The sequence below is a fragment of the Triturus cristatus genome, chromosome 6 (genome assembly GCF_964204655.1).
Source record: "Triturus cristatus chromosome 6, aTriCri1.1, whole genome shotgun sequence".
Taxonomy (NCBI): domain Eukaryota; kingdom Metazoa; phylum Chordata; class Amphibia; order Caudata; family Salamandridae; genus Triturus; species Triturus cristatus.
Genome location: NC_140589.1, coordinates 1,823,472,706 through 1,823,492,774, shown reverse-complemented (window position 1 = coordinate 1,823,492,774; position 20,069 = coordinate 1,823,472,706). Strand labels below are relative to the sequence as shown.

At 46.7% G+C, this 20,069-nt stretch overlaps 1 protein-coding gene across 1 annotated transcript; it reads left to right on the top strand.

Annotated features, from left to right (window-relative positions):
- Positions 1-16,284: 16,284 nt before the first annotated feature.
- LOC146822102 (uncharacterized) lies at positions 16,285-19,206 on the top strand. Its single transcript, XM_085609430.1, has 2 exons — positions 16,285-16,522; positions 17,277-19,206. Exons 1-2 carry the CDS (start codon positions 16,390-16,392, stop codon positions 17,933-17,935), a joined length of 792 nt encoding a protein of 263 aa, XP_085465556.1. The 5' UTR covers positions 16,285-16,389; the 3' UTR covers positions 17,936-19,206.
- The last annotated feature ends 863 nt before the right edge of the window (positions 19,207-20,069 follow it).

Genomic DNA, 20,069 nt, shown 5'->3' with positions numbered 1-20,069 from the left:
CAAATCTTCTTATTCTTTGTAGGTACACCATTAACCAGAATAATTAATGGTTCAGTTTCCAAAGTATCCGCATCAATAGTTTCCATATTTTTTTTCAAATCCAAGGGCAAATACACCACTCTACCTTTTAAACCTCTCAGTAAATCTGAAGGAGGTAATTTACCAGTTTTGGGCTCCATACGTACTATGGTCTGGAACGGATGAACACATTGAATGAGTATAGACTCATATGTATTTAATTCAGAAAGTTCAGCAGGAATAGCATCCAATTCTAAATTATTATGTACAGCTCTGGTCGGCATTCTATTTTCCTCTAACTTGTTGTAACAGTATTTACAAATACGCTGAACTTCACCCAATTCAAAACAATTTTCAAGAAATATATAGGTGGCAAAATCCTTCCACTTATAATTATCTTAATTTTCACTCTTTCTGTAGAGATCAACATACCTGGTTTGTTTTCTATATTGAGTTCTGCGGCAACAAATACAAGTTATATTTGGTCTTTCATTAGAGATTATTGCAAATTTTGTTATGTGATCATTAAATGTCTTACTTACAGAGGGTTCTACATTTTCTTCCACTTCTTCCTCATTTACTGTGTCCTTCTCTGCATTGTTTTGTTCAGGATCAAAGTAACAAAACTGAATTTCATCAACAACCTTCTCTACATCTGATACCGTTCCACGGAACAGAGCCCTATTCAATTCATCTAACTTTATTGCTGGACTTTTAGCAAAATACAACCGTCTCACAAACTTTCTCATTTCAGTATGATGAACAGCCAGCATCCTAAAATGATGGAAAACACTATTACACACTTTTCTAGATAGACAAGCCAGAGAATGACCCTGCAAACCAGTATTCTCTCTCACTCTGCATGGATCTAGACTTTGAAGCACCTTAATCTTCTGTTTCACACTTTTTTTTGCTATATTCTCTTAGAAACTCACAAAATTTATCAATAGACTCCTGACGCACAGTGCAAATACTACTACAATTCCAAGTGTACACTGGGGCTTTAGGACGTCTCCCCATAGCCTCATCCGCCATCACTTGTACCTCATCTCTTGGAACCATTATCTCCTTCTCCATTATGCAACCATTTTTCACTTCAGAAGCACGACCTCTGGTGTCAACTGCATGCAGCAAACTATTACTTTGAAAATAGCTCTCTTCATTAAAAAAAGGTTCACTACTTGAACTATGCATCCATTTTCCTAAAAACACTTTACAAAAGTTTGTTCTGTTCACTACTCTTTTCCTTTTGCTATGTGATTTCAGTACATTAACCATTTTGTCTAATGTACGCATCCTATTCAAAATTAAAATGAATAGTTTCCTTTTTAATGCTAATGCCTTTGCTGCAATGGCTTCAATTTCTTTTTTTCTCTTAAAAAACTTTGCCTTTTGCTTATATTTCTTCACATCCTTTATCAAATTGGACATAACTCTCCTCTGAAACATTTTTCTACGTATCTCTTTAAACGCTGTTTTTCTGTTTAAGTTTATGTTTTGAGTTGCAGAAGGTATATTTGCATTAACTAAATTCTCAATTTTTTCCTGTCCTTTTCGATTCAAATCATTCTTTCCAGTACAGACATTTTGTACATTTTTCCTTTTTTTGAATATGTTCCTTAGAAAATCTTTTTTTTGCTTACCAGAAGATTTTTTCTTCTTCCCAACATGAGCATCTTCAACTAACTTAGGTCCTCCAGTTGTCTTCAAATATAGGTTTTTTTTCTGCTCTTTTTTTGCTCTGGATTTTGTAGGCATCTTAAATTTTGTTCACTGCTCTTCAGCAATACCTGAAAAAAACTAAAAAAAAATTCCTTTATTTTATTTAAATATATTACTACATTTGTTTTCACATTAGTCACAAAACGAAATTTCTTTGCCAATTTGAAAGCACACTTACTGCTCTTTTTTTTGGCAAGTGATAAACACTTTTACAGACTGACACATTATGAATCCACTTTTCAGATTTTTTACAAAGCACATGTCCAAACTGCTTTTTCAGACCAGCATCATTTCTAACCTGGGTGTCTGCCTACACTCCAGCAAGGGCAACCAGCCTTAGTGATGCTGAATGTATTTGCATTACTGACTGAAACCTCAAACCCCACTCGCTTGTGAATACTGTGCATGATTCCACATGGTAAGCAGCTACCTGTGTGCTAAGAGTCTGCTTCTGCACCAAAAAATGGCACCCCCTTTCCATCTAATGCAACTGTGAAATCACCAGAGCAATACGCAATAAATCTATGCCTGTAATTCCTATTTGCACACAGAGTCATGTTTTCACATTAGTCACAAAACAAAATTTCTTTGCCAATTTGAAATCACACTTACTGCTCTTTTTTTTGGCAAGTGATAAACACTTTTACAGACTGACACATTATGAATCCACTTTTCAGATTTTTTACAGAGCACATGTCCAAACTGCTTTTTCAGACCAGCATCATGTGTAACCTGGTTCTCTGCCTACACTCCAGCAAGGGCAACCAGCCTTAGTGATGCTGAATGTATTTGCATTACTGACTGAAACCTCAAACCCCACTCGCTTGTGAATACTGTGCATGATTCCACATGGTAAGCAGCTACCTGTGTGCTAAGAGTCTGCTTCTGCACCAAAAAATGTCTCCCCCTTTCCATCTAATGCAACTGTGAAATCACCAGAGCAATACGCAATAAATCTCTGCCTGTAATTCCTTTTTGCACACAGAGTCATGTTTTCACATTAGTCACAAAACGAAATTTCTTTGCCTATTTAAAAGCACACTTACTGCTCTTTTTTTTGGCAAGTGATAAACACTTTTACAGACTGACACATAATGAATCCACTTTTCAGATTTTTTACAAAGCACATGTCCAAACTGCTTTTTCAGACCAGCATCATGTGTAACCTGGGTGTCTGCCTACACTCCAGCAAGGTCAACCAGCCTTAGTGATGCTGAATGTATTTGCATTACTGACTGAAACCTCAAACCCCACTCGCTTGTGAATACTGTGCATGATTCCACATGGTAAGCAGCTACCTGTGTGCTAAGAGTCTGCATCTGCACCAAAAAATGTCTCCCCCTTTCCATCTAATGCAACTGTGAAATCACCAGAGCAATACGCAATAAATCTATGCCTGTAATTCCTATTTGCACACAGAGTCATGTTTTCACATTAGTCACAAAACAAAATTTCTTTGCCAATTTGAAAGCACACTTACTGCTCTTTTTTTTGGCAAGTGATAAACACTTTTACAGACTGACACATTATGAATCCACTTTTCAGATTTTTTACAGAGCACATGTCCAAACTGCTTTTTCAGACCAGCATCATGTGTAACCTGGTTGTCTGCCTACACTCCAGCAAGGGCAACCAGCCTTAGTGATGCTGAATGTATTTGCATTACTGACTGAAACCTCAAACCCCACTCGCTTGTGAATACTGTGCATGATTCCACATGGTAAGCAGCTACCTGTGTGCTAAGAGTCTGCTTCTGCACCAAAAAATGTCTCCCCCTTTCCATCTAATGCAACTGTGAAATCTCCAGAGCAATACGCAATAAATCTATGCCTGTAATTCCTTTTTGCACACAGAGTCATGTTTTCACATTAGTCACAAAACGAAATTTCTTTGCCAATTTGAAAGCACACTTACTGCTCTTTTTTTTGGCAAGTGATAAACACTTTTACAGACTGACACATTATGAATCCACTTTTCAGATTTTTTACAAAGCACATGTCCAAACTGCTTTTTCAGACCAGCATCATGTGTAACCTGGGTGTCTGCCTACACTCCAGCAAGGGCAACCAGCCTTAGTGATGCTGAATGTATTTGCATTACTGACTGAAACTTCAAACCCCACTCGCTTGTGAATACTGTGCATGATTCCACATGGTAAGCAGCTACCTGTGTGCTAAGAGTCTGCATCTGCACCAAAAAATGTCTCCCCCTTTCCATCTAATGCAACTGTGAAATCACCAGAGAAATACGCAATAAATCTCTGCCTGTAATTCCTTTTTGCACACAGAGTCATGTTTTCACATTAGTCACAAAACGAAATTTCTTTGCCAATTTGAAAGCACACTTACTGCTCTTTTTTTTGGCAAGTAATAAACACTTTTACAGACTGACACATTAGGAATCCACTTTTCAGATTTTTTACAAAGCACATGTCCAAACTGCTTTTTCAGACCAGCATCATGTGTAACCTGGGTGTCTGCCTACACTCCAGCAAGGGCAACCAGCCTTAGTGATGCTGAATGTATTTGCATTACTGACTGAAACCTCAAACCCCACTCGCTTGTGAATACTGTGCATGATTCCACATGGTAAGCAGCTACCTGTGTGCTAAGAGTCTGCTTCTGCACCAAAAAATGTCTCCCCCTTTCCATCTAATGCAACTGTGAAATCACCAGAGCAATACGCAATAAATCTCTGCCTGTAATTCCTTTTTGCACACAGAGTCATGTTTTCACATTAGTCACAAAACGAAATTTCTTTGCCAATTTGAAAGCACACTTACTGCTCTTTTTTTTGGCAAGTGATAAACACTTTTACACACTGACACATTATGAATCCACTTTTCAGATTTTTTACAAAGCACATGTCCAAACTGCTTTTTCAGACCAGCATCATTTGTAACCTGGGTGTCTGCCTACACTCCAGCAAGGGCAACCAGCCTTAGTGATGCTGAATGTATTTGCATTACTGACTGAAACCTCAAACCCCACTCGCTTGTGAATACTGTGCATGATTCCACATGGTAAGCAGCTACCTGTGTGCTAAGAGTCTGCTTCTGCACCAAAAAATGTCTCCCCCTTTCCATCTAATGCAACTGTGAAATCACCAGAGCAATACGCAATAAATCTCTGCCTGTAATTCCTTTTTGCACACAGAGTCATGTTTTCACATTAGTCACAAAACGAAATTTCTTTGCCAATTTGAAAGCACACTTACTGCTCTTTTTTTGGCAAGTGATAAACACTTTTACACACTGACACATTATGAATCCACTTTTCAGATTTTTTACAAAGCACATGTCCAAACTGCTTTTTCAGACCAGCATCATTTGTAACCTGGGTGTCTGCCTACACTCCAGCAAGGGCAACCAGCCTTAGTGATGCTGAATGTATTTGCATTACTGAGTCCAACCTCAAACCCTTAAACTATTCTTTTATTATACCAGTACACCTTAATTTATTGTGAAAATATAGTCCATATTATTTTACATGTTCCTCACATTTAAATTTCTCCCAAAACAGAAAATAATAAACACAACTTCAACAAAAAGAATTGCATTTCTATTATTCATTTCTTAATTTACCATATACATCCCCTCTCAGACTCTAAACTCACCTTTAAAATTAGTTAGTTGTGAAAGAAATGTGGCACTCAAACAGCAGATTATCAGAGCCAGGATCTCTGTTCTCTACACCTCTCTCCTCTCAGCAGAACCAGATAATGGCAAACTTTCCCTCTCTTTTTCCACACATATACATGTTAGTTTCAAATCTCAGTGCTTGCCCCTTTTTTTCAAATGTAATCACACATTTCTATTGGTTGAAAACCCAACCCTTTTCCAAAAGTACCCTTCCCCCAACTTGACTTCTGCCTAGTACCCTTCCCCCAACTTGACTTCTGCCTGCTACCATAGCAACAGCTCATGGAACACTGCTGTGTGGAGTCAGGTCAGAAGTTCGCCAAAGAATGTTTCAATTCCAAAGAGCAAGAGTGCTTGACTTTTCAAACCTAACAGCAAATCCATAGTACTGTTCTTTGGTAACACATTTTTCTGTACCAATACAAAACATGCTTCTATTAATTTACACATACAGCCTAGTTTTTATTCTAGAATTGTATGAAACAGCCAATCAGTTCTTTTTAAAAAAAAAAAAATATGTATGCCTCCATTTCCAAACTGTCTTTCTTTTTATATTGCCATTCTACTGAAAGACACCTCCTGAGTGCATCCAGTTCTCCTTTGAAGATGTTCACAGTGTGGATTGTAGGGCACAGCTATGTCTTCTGGAGTGAAAAGTATGCAGAGAAAACAGATATGGTGAGAGACCTTGCTTTGCCAAATGTAGACATTAAATGGATTGGTCAGAGAGGGTTAAAGTGGCACCAATTGATGCCATTGGTGAAATCCTTCATGCACATCCAACACCCTGACCTCATAATAGTGCACTGTGATGGCAATGACCTAGGCACTTTGACTGGGGTAGGTCTGGAAATGCTTATGAAGGACACCTTTGCACAACTGTTTTCACTTTTCCCTAAAACTGCCTTTGTGTTTTCTAACATATGCCAAAGGCAAAAATGGAACTGGTCCAATCATTTCTGTCCGCAGATTGACAAAGCAAGGAAGCACGTCAACAAATCTGTTTCTGCTTTCCTCCGTGACTATGGTATGGGTTCCATTTACCACAACAACTTGCGTTATGACATGCAAGACATTTACAGAGGAGATGGTGTACACTTCAATGATGAAGGGAACAGAGTCTTCCTCTTGAACCTTAGACTCTGCATCGGTACTTACTTGTAGGTACCACTAAAAAATCACTTAATAAACACAACGGCTCTTTTTAGAGCCCCCTAATATCTAAACACTTAAATCTGATTTTCATTTCTTTTTTTATTTTTTTTTTCTACCGTACGCTTACCGTACGCGTACCCCGTGATTTTTTTTAAAATCAATAAATGTTTTCTTTGTACTTTTCTGTCCTTCTTTGACCCCCTTACAAATGTTAGGGGGTCTGTAACTCTCCTCCTTGCCCCCTTTTCTTGTTATCACTCTTTTTTTTCTGAGTGAAACACACGAAATGGCGGCCGCTGCTTCCTGGTTTCGACCGATTCGAATGTTTACTAAGATCTAAGAGCCAATCAGAATCGCGCTCGCGCACGCCACCGTACGCGTACGGTAAGCGTACCGTAAGCGCACCGTAAGCTGGCTCAGATATATATATTGATTTAAAGGCTATTTTCTCAGAATCTACTGAACAGATTTACACCAAACCAACAAAAGGCACTTCCTTGACCTGAGGACTACCTCTCTGCCAAATTTCAAGTAATTCTGTTCAGCCGTTCGGGCTGTAGCTGTGTCTAAAGGTCCTATGGAAAAATGCATGGGAAAAACGCGTTTTGGGACCCCCCTTTTATCTCAGCCCCCGCTTGACGAATCCCCCCGAGACTTTCAGGGAAGGAGCGGAGCGTAGCGCCCCACCTATTTCGAAAAATTTGCGAGGATTCGTTGACCGGCGCCAAAGTTATTCAAAATAGAATGTTGCGGATTTCCTATGGAAACGTGGTCCTAACTATAACTACCTACTGCCGACCGCCAGTAGGTAATATATATATATATATATATAAATATAATGCTAAAACGACCATAAATATCGGATAAAATTCAATTAAACTTCATAATCATAGTAAAATACTTAGATAAAATTCCTTAAAAAACTGCATATATCGGCATGATGTTCAAAACAATTTGTTAAAGACAAGTAAAAAGGTCCTCAGATATGTTTAACCCTGATGGTTGTTTAGTGTTGAGCTCTAAAATGTATCTTGTTTCTAGCTGACGCAATCTGTATTCTCTATTGCCTCCTCTTCTGCTAGGAGGTATCGAGTCAATAACAAAGTACCCGAGATCCTGACTTCTAGATTCATGTTTGCTTTTAACATGGCGTGCCACAGGGTAGGTGTTGTCTTGGTTGTTAATTGCCCTTAAGTGCTGTAAAATCCTTTTGTGCACCTGTAATTTAATGCTTCCCACATATTGTAGGGCAAGTTAAAAGATACACTGCATATTCAGTTTTGCAGGTAAGTAGTTTAGTTATTTTGATATTCCTAGTACTGAACGGAGTAATGTAAGTTGTTTTATTATCTCCCTTTTGGCACGCTTTGCAGGTCTTACATTTAAAAAAACCTTTATGCATTTGCAGCCATTTAGTTGACTCAATGATCTCAGGACTGGTTTTAACCAAATCATCTCGCATAGATCGACCCCTACTGTGTGTGATTGATGGTCTGATAGGTATTTTAGATCCAATCACTGGGTCACTTAGTAACATGGGCCAATTACGGGAGCTAATCAATTGAAGTTGTTTATGTTGTTGGCTGTATTAGATGATAATTCTGAATTATTTTTTGGCCTCACTATTCACATTTTCAGTTTTTAGTGAAATTTCATCACAATTAATTTGTTTCCCAGTCAGCAGTTCATATCTGTCTCTGCATGGATTTTAAAATTGCATTATCTATGACTTGTACGGAATATCCCCTATCCAGAAACCGCAGCTAGCTTTCCGATTGGGCTATTACTAAATCACATTACTATTACTAAATCACAGTCATTGCTGTGAAACTGCCTCAAGCAAAGCATTTCCCCATAAGGAAAACTAGTCACTTAGGGGTCTATTAGTATGGCGGACGGAAAAGCACCCCGACCGCCATGGAAGCGGAGAACAACCGCCCGCCTGCACCGTGGAAAAACCGGCAGCCAAATTAGGATCAATCGTCAAAAAACACTGTTGGATCCGCAGCGGAAAAACACCAATCTGCCAAAGTATAGCGGAGACACCGGACGGGAAATTAGGATATCCTCGATGGTCCCGCGGTACGTACCGCTGTCTCCGACTGCTGCGGTCGCACAATGGGATGAATGGGAGTGCCAGCGGAAGAGCTGCAGCATAGCCAACGCTGCGGACGCACCGTGACAAATATGGCAGACGAAGCAAAAAATCCACAACAAGGCCCAAAAGTAAACACAGCAAACTAGGCATGGCCCCCAAATACACAAAACACACCCCACTGACACAACCACATGGCAAAAGAGAAATATACAAATCCCAGGACAACACACCTTACAGCAATACCCCAATTGGACACACCCACATAGCCGAGTAAAAAAACAGCCCCTTCCCTGACCACAATCCTTTGCAATACTCCATGAGAGAAGGGACACACCCCCCAGCTGAAAGGAGAGGCAAAGAACACATCATCACTAGCCACACCACATACAGCACCACCACCACTTCCACACCTGCACAACTAACCCCCTGCACAACACACACCAATACACATCACAACCACACCCACCACTCACACTCCTGCACCCACAACCACTTTGCACACCACACACCATGGCCACACAGAAAATGCCCACATTCACAGAGAGTGAGTTGACAGTCATGGTAGATGAGATAGTCAGAGTGGAACCACAGCTTTTTGGTAGCCTGGTCCAACAGACACCCTTAGCCACAAGGACACAAATGTGGGCAAGGATAGTCCAAATCTTGACCCAATGCAGTAGGGACCACCCCAAGATCCAAAAAGGAGATCATGAAGTGGTGGCATGATCTGAAGAGGGTTGTCAAGGAGAGGAGGAGCAAGAACCGTGAGCTGGCTCAGAGGACTACCGGTGGCCCTCCCATTCCACAAAAACCATTCACACCATGGGAGTAGAAGGTGCTTGCCATACTGCATCCAGAGAGTCTCACAGGAGTAGCTGGGGGAGTGGAGGCTGGTAAGTACAAACAAATGACTACCACCACTCTGTTATGTACTGTCTCACACAACTACAAAGCTACACCACCTAGGACAAATCCCATCCATCTGCACCATACACTCACAAAAACATGTCTCACAGATCCATCTTTCACCCACTCTCATTCGCCCCAAACTTAGCTACCAACATTACCATGGGGGCATGTGTACAGACGGACAGCACAACAACTCCCACCAGGCCCCCTTGTCCCACAGCATCTGCAAGATGGAGCTCACCACCCACCCCACCCAGAAGCATATGTCAGCCATTACATTACCCTCATCAAACTTACAGGTAGGCAGACATCTTCCCTGGGAGGGTGTTTGGGGGTTAGAGGCCTGCACTACCACTCCCACCATGCCCCCTGGCCCACACCTCAGCAGGATGGAGCCCACCCCCCACCCCACCCAGAAGCAGTTGGAAACCATTGCAGTACACCAAACAAACTTACAAGTAGGTAGCTATCTTCACAATGAGGGTGTTTGTGGGTGGAAGGCCAGCACTACAACTCCCACCATGACCCCTGTCCCACACCTCAGCAGGATGGAGCCCTCCCCCCACCCCATCCAGAAGCAGTTGGGAGCCATTGCAGTACACCAAACAAACTTTCAGGTAGGTAGCCATCTTCACAATGAGGGTGTTTGTTGGTGGAAGGCCAGCACTACAACTCCCACCATGCCCCCTGTCCCACACTTCAGCAGGATGGAGCCCTCCCCCACCCCACCCAGAAGCAGTTTGAAGCCATTGCAGTACATCAAACAAACTTACAGGTAGGTAGACATATGATTCTGTCCTGTGACTCCACTGAGCAGGATGTAACCTGCCACCACGCACACACACATGTGTGACATCAAAAACACAAATGTGGGCACATTACAGGTAAGTAGCCAGTACGTGCACCCACCCATTCGTCACAAATTAAATGGTGCCATATGACAACACCAGCCCTCTCATTGCACAAAGAGGCACACCTACCCCATTGCCAAGCACAGTGAGCACCCAGGCAAGCTAAGGAAACTGTCACAGCTACCAAAGTGTGACACACCAATGCACAAGTAGAAGAAAGTCAGGGCACAATAATGCACAGCACCTATTCACATGTGCATCACCATGGGGCAAGTGAAACAAGGACCATTTGAAAAATACGAAAGCATGTGTGGTGGTACAAATCAAGATATGCACATGACAGGACAAAGGTATGCAGGAGATGACAATGGCCAGTTCATGGCCAGATGTGACGCCTGCCAGGTCACTCAAATCAACACTGAGTACTCAATTAAAAACATGTTGTGCCAGGCTCTAGATGCCAACAAGTCCCTTTAATCATTAATTGTGCACGGGTCGCATGGTATGCCTTGACACCTCACACCATGGACAAGTAATGCCTGTACCACTGCATCATGTCAGGAAGCACAGTAGTGCACATAGTAAACAATGTGATGATCTGCCAATTGTGCAGTGTACAAAAAGTGAATGACACACAGCTAACACAAAGCTTGCGTGCACTACAATAACCACTTCCCATCTGACCCACAGGTGACCAAGAACTCACTGCAGAGGACAACACCAGCAACCTGCAGAGCCAGTCTCCCCCCGGTACATGGACTCTCGGATGTTGACTCCCAGGATTCCATTGACGATGAGCTCGGAGCCGGCCCATCTGGTGTGCCAGGGAGCAACAGGTCCCAGGACCCCATCGACCCCCCCACCACATCTGCGCCAACAACAACTTCACTGCAGACCCCTGCTGTCAAGGCTTGTGTGGCCACTGCCACCACCACCACCACCAGTGCTGCCTGCAACACCCTCCCTGTCCCAGAGGATGACCCGCACACACCACCGAAGGAGGAGGACAGGGAGAGGATGCAGGTACCCACAGTGGTGAGGCAACAGGTCCGTGGCAGCAGGGCAGGTGGGAGGGGCAGGGTCACCCACAGACACCAGGAGGCCAGGACCCAATCCCTGGAACACATCACCAGAGTCCTTGGCGCATACGAACAGGCCCAGGGATGAACTGTTACACAAGCTCATCCTGCTGATGAGGTCCATCAACACCCGCATGGGACAAATCGTGGACCTCTTGGGCCAGCAAGTGGTGGTACTGAGGGACAGGCCTGCGCCACAAACAACACCTCCACCTCCCTCTGGTGGGCCGCAGGATTACAGTTCACCATCCTCCCCTGCGCCCACAGAGAGGGGTGAGTCCTCAGACCCCACTGGCCCTGCAGCAGGGCCCCCCCCCCAACAAACGACGAAGGGGCCGTCCTAAGAAGACCCTGGGAGTATCTGGAGGCAAAGCACCTGCCAGTCACGGAGCCAGCCATGATGGCAACATTCTCCACCACTGCACTGACTTTTTGGACTGTCCTTCCCCACACTGCCTTGTGAATGGCATCTGTCTGTTGGACTGGGTCACCACATCAATGTGCTGACTACTCGATTATCTCATTTACCACAACTGTCAACTCACTGCTTCACCCCCCACAGTGGAAATGTACACACCCCCCACATCTCACCATTGCAAAAAAAATATCCTTATACACATGTTGTCGTGTCTGCTCTGTCTTTATTGCAGGATGTACAGTCTTCAACATGATCACAATGTACCAGGAGCATGGGCTGTATGTAGGCAAGGAGAAGTTGAAGGCACCTAGGGAAACACAACAGAACTACTTTCACTGGTCTGGGTGTGGCATCACAAACATCACACAACCCCTACCATCAGGATAACCCAACATGCACACGTCACAATGGGCAACAAGTGTCAACATACACGTCCTGTAGATGTTCCCAAATGACCTGTCCAAGAAACATTGCCAAACACTGCTGAGTCTACAACTGGCTGCTGTTACAATTCTCACATGCCCCATCACGACAACAGCAATATCAGCAGACAATGGGTATGTTGCACATTGTCACCCACCTTCAAGTGAAGTAGCGTCTGATGAGCTGTTCATGCAGGTCAACACCTTCCTCCTCTCCATTGTCCTCATCACTGGACACGGGTTGGTTTGCAGGCTGGGGACTTGGGTCCTCACCATCATCCAGGAGCAGGGGAATCTCCTTGCGAATGGCTAGGTTGTGGAGCATGCAGCATGCCACTACAATCTGACACACCTTCCCGGGCGAGTATGCCAGTGCACCTCCGGTCTTGTCCAGGCAGTGGAAACGTGACTTGAGCAGACCAAAAGTACGCTCCACCACACGACCTGTCCTCCCATGGGCCTCATTGTAACGGACTTCAGCCGGGGTCCCGGGATTCCTCTGTGGGCTCAGCAACCAGGGACGGTTGGGATATGCAGAGTCACCTAGGTATGACAAACACAAATAGACATTGCAATGTTGCAGAGGCTGAGGGCAGCAGGGCACATACCCAGCACGCCACACGACTAGGCATACTTACCCACAATCCATGCACACTCGGGAAGCACATTAGCCCTCAGCTGGGACGCAATGCTGTTCCGCAGGATGTAGGAGTCATGGGCTGAGCCTGGGAATTTGGCACACACATGGGAGATGGTCATATCTGCCAGGCACACCACCTGCACATTAATGGAGTGGTAATGCTTGCGATTACGGTAAATGTGCTCACTTGCCTGTGGTGGCACAAGCCCAACATGGGTGCAATCAGTGGCACCAACAACATTGGGGATGTGTCCAAGGGGACAGAAGTCTCCCTTCACAGCTGGCAATTCAGCACCCCTGGGGAAATGGATGTATCTGTCCTTGTATATCATCATGGCGGACAGTACATCATGCAGCACCATGCTGAACATCGGTTGTGACATTCCACCAGCTCTGGCCACTGTCTCTTGGAACGATCCAGTGGCAACAAAATGCAGGGCCCCCATCACCTTATAAGCTGTTGGATATGTCCGGCAAGGATGCAGGTGGGGCTCCAACAGATCACAAAGGGTTTTCAGGTTGGCTCTGTCCAGACGGCATTTCCGTATGATTGCAACATCCTCCATGTCCTCCAGCACCATCAAGTGACAAATCAAATTTGGCCTCCTCCTTTTTGAGATGATAGTGAACACATGTCAATGCAAGACATCATGAGATGTGCACAGCATATCACGTTCTGGATGACACAACGACAACAATGACTGACATATCTTAACTAACAGAACAACTCACACCTTCATCTACACAAAGGCCACACCTGTCAACTTACACAAGACAAGTACCTCAAACACCACCTAGGTCAATGTAAATGCACATAGGGAAATGGCCACATTTCACATGGGCACGCCTGGGAGTATAGCATCCAGCATATGTGTAACTAATCTAACCCACTGTCTCATACCTAGCTGCTGTACCTGTCACACCTCAATGCGTCATTACAACCTGGCACACATTCACCACACAATGACCACAGTTGGTGCTGGAATGACAAATGTGTGCATGAGCAGACATGAGAGCAATGCAAAATAGTTCATAATTCATTGAGACGAGCATCACTGTGATTGTCACTGCACCTCAACACATTGACATGTGTACACAATGTAGAGTCCAGAACAACACTGTCCTGCCTACACCAACATCAAATCCATAAGTGACATGTCCAGGCCAATCTACGAAACACACACAAAAACATGGCATGTGCAGCCATCAGTGGAGTAAATGGAACATTGGCATCGTTTGCACAATGATGTTCCATTGACCATGTTGGCACTGTGCCCTGTTGATGTCTGACAGATGACCATTGCAATTGTATGGCACCCAAATCGCGGTAGCTACTGCCTGGCCCCTGCGGTGTGTCACCAGCACCCCCATTGACACAAGTGCGGTACTGATAGGCATGGAGACATGTGGAAATGGCGGTTGGCATGCTTCGTCGCCTGAATGGCGGCGCCTCGTGTCAATGTATGGCTCCCAAATTGCGGAAGCTACCACCTGGCCCCGGCGGTGTGTCACCAGCACCCCCATTCACACAAGTGCGGTACTGATAGGCATGGAGACATGTGGAAATGGCGGTTGGCATGCTCCGCCGCTAAAATCGCGGTAGCGCACACCGGGCCCCTGCAGTGTGTTACCACCATGGAGCTTGCCCTAGAGCCATTGCGAAGCTCGATAGCGGTGGCATGATGCAATTTTGAAGAACGCGGTAGGCGTGCTCCGCCACCGCGGGGGCGGTCATTGGCTGCATTTCAAAGATGCACCTTCGCGGTAGAGCACACCGGGCCCCAGCGGTGTGTCACCGCCATGGAGCATGCCCTTACAGCCAATGGGAACCTTGATAGCGGTGGCATGATGTCATTTTGAAGATCGCGGTAGGCGTGCTCTGCCACCGCGGAGGCGGTCATTGGATGCATTTGTAAGAGGCAGACCAGGACCACCAATTGCTGCAGCTTGGCACCTTTGAAACGACTCCAGGGGGCTATATATGTGTGGAAGTGAGCCTCACATTTCCACTGCTCCCAGAACCTGCTGCCTGAGACCCCTCACCTGCTGCTGCTCCCAGAGCCTGCTGCCAGAGACCCCTCACCTGCTGCTGCCTCCAGTGACTGCTGCCTGAGACCCCTCACCTGCTGCTGCTCCCAGTGCCTGCTGCCAGAGACCCCTCACCTGCTGCTGCCTCCAGGGACTGCTGCCTGAGACCCCTCACATGCTGCTGCTCCCAGAGCCTGCTGCCAGAGACCCCCTCACCTGCTGCTTGCCTTCAGGGACTGCTGCCTGAGACCCCTCACCACCAAATTCCGCTGCTGTTGTCTCATGTCCACAGTGATGGCAAGGACAGAGAAGATCCTTGCCAGTCCCTTCACAAGCGAGGAGCTGGAGGTCCTGGTGGACGAGGTGTTCACACAGTACCCAAGGCTTTATGGTGCCCCAAATGTCGTGGTAAGTCTTCGACAGTGGTGGGGTAGGGCAGGGGGGCCACACATGTAGTTGGACTGATGCAGTATGTGCCTGGGAGTGTTGGGTAGTGTCATGCACTGCCTGACATGCTGTCTCCAGGGGGAGGGCGTGTGTACCCAATGCCACAGGTTTACCTCCCTGCACATGTATGTATGAGTGACCTGTGTTGTGTTGTCAGCCCTACAGTGACACAGAAGGTTGTTCATGCTGTAGTCAAGACAGTGATTGCTTGGCTGTATGGCTGTGTGTGCCCCTGTAGTCCATCTCGGTGTGAGCACAGCTGGCCTGCACAGTCCCCGTCTACAAAGACAAGGACACCTCACTTAACCTACAGAGTATGACGTCAGTCTTTTCACATTGCACTCCAGCTATGGGCCATCTCAGCATTGTAGTTTGCACACAACCACTCTTGTGAATGGCTTTTTGTATTTGTGAGATCAGGTCCCTCAATGTGACCACCATGACACATTCATCTATTCACAGGGCAGGGACATTGGTGGCTGCGCAGTCTTGGACACAGTGAGTCCACCCCCAAACACAGGTTGACGTGATGTATGTGTTGCTCAAGCCAACAATGGACTGGAGATGTGGGCAGGCTACATAGGTGTTTCAGTGCTGGCATCCTGCTTGTGTGTGATATGTGCAGGGACTGTGTTCCCCCTCACACCTGCATGCTTTAACATCAGCTTTTCCCATGCAGGTGTACCATGTGAGCTGTACTATAGTCTCTGATTGACATATCGTTGGATATGTGATGATTTTGTATCTTGCTGCTATACTGATAGATGTCGGTACATAACACTGTGTCACTGATCATTCCCCCCTCTTGTCTCCCATGCCTGCAGCTCAAGGTACACCAGAGTAAGGCCGTGTGGAGGGCCATTGCAGTGAAGGTGCGACTCTGGGGGTCTCAAACCGACGGCAACACCCACTATCACAAGAGATGGGACGACATCAGCAGGTTGGCAAAGAATGTGGCGGAGATGACCTTGGGGCTGCTTCCTCGCACTGAGTGTTTGGCGCGGCGCAGCATGACACCACTAATGGGGCGCATCTTGGTGGTGACACAGCCTGAGCTGGATGCACGTTTGAAGGAGCATCAGCAGCAAGCCAGGGGTGAGCATTTGGGGAGTCTGACTTTGGCTGGGAGTGGCTGCATGTGTACAGAGCCTGTGTCAGCGCTGGACTATGTGATGGTGGTAGTGTGATGCTGTGGCATGTAAGTGACTGCTGGACCATGTGATGGTGGCATGCATTTGCCCTACCTGTACTTAGAAAGGTGATTTGGATGCTGTGCCTTCACATTACATTCTGAGTTGTGCTCTTCAGGTTTCTTCTGCATTGGGGTAGTCTTGGGAATCCCATGGAAGGGAACGGCAGTGTGCCCGATCTGACTGTGCCTGCGTCCATTGCATGCACCCAGATTGGGAGGCCTACACATCTCACAACAATGTGCACCATTCTATTGTCCCCAAGGCACGACATGGTGGGTGGCATGTGCTAATGTCCATTGTGGGCTGTCATGTTGTAGTCTGGGTCTGTGTTGTCCCCTCCTGTTCCATCCAGATCTGTCATTGGCAACAAGTACTGTGCCCCCATCATGTCCCTAGGTGTGCTCAGAGCTAGTTGTGTGTCTGTTTGAACAGAGCCACAAGCAGGGTGTTGTGCTGTGTGGTCATCACATGGCTCACTCATGCCTGAGTTTCCAGTTTCCACGCACTGTTTGAGTCAATATAGTGAGTTGGCACGATGTGATTGCACAGGGTGGTGTGCAACATGTAGATTTGGTCATCTTTTGTAATGCATTGCTTGCATATGTTTGTTCTGTTGCTGTCACTGACCTGACCCTACATCTCTCTCTCTCATGCAGCATCACCTGTGGTCACGGAGGGACAGGGAACGGACACCAGTGGGGGTGAAACTAGCACAACAGCTGCACAGGAGCCCAGTGACACAGATGTCACCAGCGCCTCAGAGGGGGACAGGAGTCTGCTGGAAGAATCCCAGCCTGAGACGCAAAGCACCACATCATCCGATGCCAGCGGGGATGCATCCATGTTGGAGGGCACAGGGAACGGGGACTCTGCATCGTCTTCCACAACACGGTGGCCAGTGCCCACCCTCCCAGCCACTTCCTCTGGGGCTGCCCGTGCCCGCCTCAGTAAGAGGAGAAGAGTGTCCTTCACCCCTGGCACCGCTGCCCCTGCTCCTGTCCCCCCTGCTGCCATCAGTGCTGAGTCTGTGGACCTTTTGCGCCAGCTGTGTGTAGGCCAGACAGCTCTCATCAATGCCTTCATTGACCACAACAAGAAATTGGCCCAGGTGGTTGCTTTCATGGAGGGCATACATTCAGATGTGGGTGGGCTGCACCAGACAGTTCAGACTTTGTCATCAACAGTGACGTCTGCCCTGCAACAGGCACATATTCACAGTCCAGCTCCAGTCCCTTCGTCCACCCCCCTGGCAGTGGCCACGTCTGACGATAGTGACCACGGTCCACATACATCAAAGTCACGATACAGCACATGAAGCACACAGGAGCAGCAACCCAAGCGGTCCCGGGCGCAGACACCATCCCCACAGAAGACCAAAGCCACCCCAGAGCGCAGGGAGAAAAGCCCGTCAGGCGACACCAGTGGACAAAAAGCAAAGCAGCAGACCTCAGGCACACATGCCTCATGGGCATCCCCATCCAAGGACTCTCCTGCCCCTAAAGCATCGCGCAAAGATAATCATATAGTGTCTGTGCCCACCAAGGAGGTGGTGCATGCCAAGGGTACACCTAGGAAGGGCTCCAAGGCAGAATCACCAACCACCTCGACTCCCATTCCAAGCCCAGTGAAGCAGGGGCCGGAGGGCACTGTAGGGGTAACACCTAGTAAACAGGGGAAGGGGGGCAGAGGCAAAGACAGGCAAAGCGTTCCGCTGGGTCCGGCACATCACCAGAGGGGCTGCCAGCACCTGCACCTGCTTCAGCTGTGGTGGTGAGTGTGCCTGTTGTGCCCACACCACTTCCCATTGATCCAAAGTCAGGCAAGCCATTTAGGATCCCCAAGAAGTGGAAGGGCACCCCTCCACAATCTCCCAGCCACACCGTGTCTCCCGTCTGCATGACTCCACCTCCACGTGCCACTGCACCACCTGTTCCAAGGAGCCCTCCGGCTTGCCAAGCCACTGATAGCTCTACCTCAGCTGGTCCACTCTCTCCCCGGTCAAGTGCCCCGACAGTCCCCGAGACACAGCCAGCTCCCAGTCCTCCTGACAGCCAAGTCTGAGTGGTAGTCACCCTCACACACCTGTCTCTCACACAGGTGGGCCTGTACTGCACATTGTTACCCCCTGACTGTGTTGCTGACCATGGAATGGTACAGTAGCACACATTCCCAGTGCAGCTTCTCATGGACTCACTCTGCACCTTGCACTGGCCACTGGCCTTGTCGTTCACTGCTCTGTGCCCCCTGCCTGTGCAGCTTCTCATGGACTCACTCTGCACCTTTACTGACCACTGGCCTTGTCGTTCACTGCTGTGTGCCCCCTGCCTGTGCAGCTTCTCATGGACTCACTCTGCACCTTTACTGACTACTGGCCTTGCTGTTTTGCCCCTGCCTATGCAGCTTCTCATGGACTCACTCTGCACTTTGGACTGACCACTGTCCTTGCTGTTTTGCCCCTGCCTGTGCAGCTTCTCATGGACTCTCTCTGCACTTTGTCCTGCCCACTGGCCTTGTCGTTCACTGCTGTGTGCCCCCTGCCCGTGCAGCTTCTCATGGACATGCTCTGCATCTTGTGCCTTGCTCTTCTCTTCTCATGGTACCTATCTGTGCAATATGTGAATAAAGACAGTTGCTCCTGTTGTCTATTTTGCCAGTGTCCTTACTGAATAAAGTTCTTTTGCTGTGTGTATAAGATTTACTGTGCCACATGGACTGTGTGCTACTTCAACATAGTCAATGTTTGGGCTCATTTACTCTCTTTTTTTCAGGGGTGACAGGGTCTTCAGTTCTTCTTGACCCAAATACTTGTGTGGGCAATGGTGTCAATTTACAATGGATAGCAGTAGTCATTGACTTAATTTGTTCATGTTGGCTATATTGTACACATGTCAGGTTGGGGGGGCACTGCCAGTACAGAGTGGGTTTCTGCACACAGTATTGCAGACAGGCTGGCCAGGGTCATCATGTATGTGTGTTCTTCCTTTATGTGTGCCCAGTGGTGTATGTGTGTGGTCGTCTTGTGATGGCCAGTCATCCTAATCCCATGGCTTACTTTCCATTTGTGCTCTTAGATGGCCAGGTAGTGTGCAGTGTGAAGGGGGTGAGTTTGTGGGGAGTGTTGATGTGTACATGCCTCTGCACTGTCAACTACACACATGTGTCACCCAGGAGTTGTGTGCCTGTTGTTTTGATTGTTCAGCACTGTGGATGTGGTTGTATGCCTATGTGTGAGTTGTATGTTGTGCACTGTGCAGTGTGTTGGTGTGTCCTTGCAGTTCTGTCTGACTCCTACTTGTTGTTTTTGTCACTTGTGAGTATGCAGAGTGTGTTACTGGCAAGTCAGTGTTGTGTTTTGTTGCACATCCATGTGTCTTGTTGCTGTTTGTGGAGACTGTGCAGACCTACTGTTCCACACTGCCATTGTGGTTGTGTTTTCTCATGCATTGCTG

What these genes read in the sequence shown, in the direction of transcription:
- LOC146822102 (XM_085609430.1), top strand. Translation starts at nt 16,390, where the DNA reads ATGACCTTGGGGCTGCTTCCTCGCACTGAGTGTTTGGCGCGGCGCAGC. An exon ending in GCATCAGCAGCAAGCCAGGG is followed by an intron (nt 16,523 to 17,276) that starts GTGAGCATTTGG and finishes TCTCTCATGCAG; the next exon opens with CATCACCTGTGGTCACGGAG.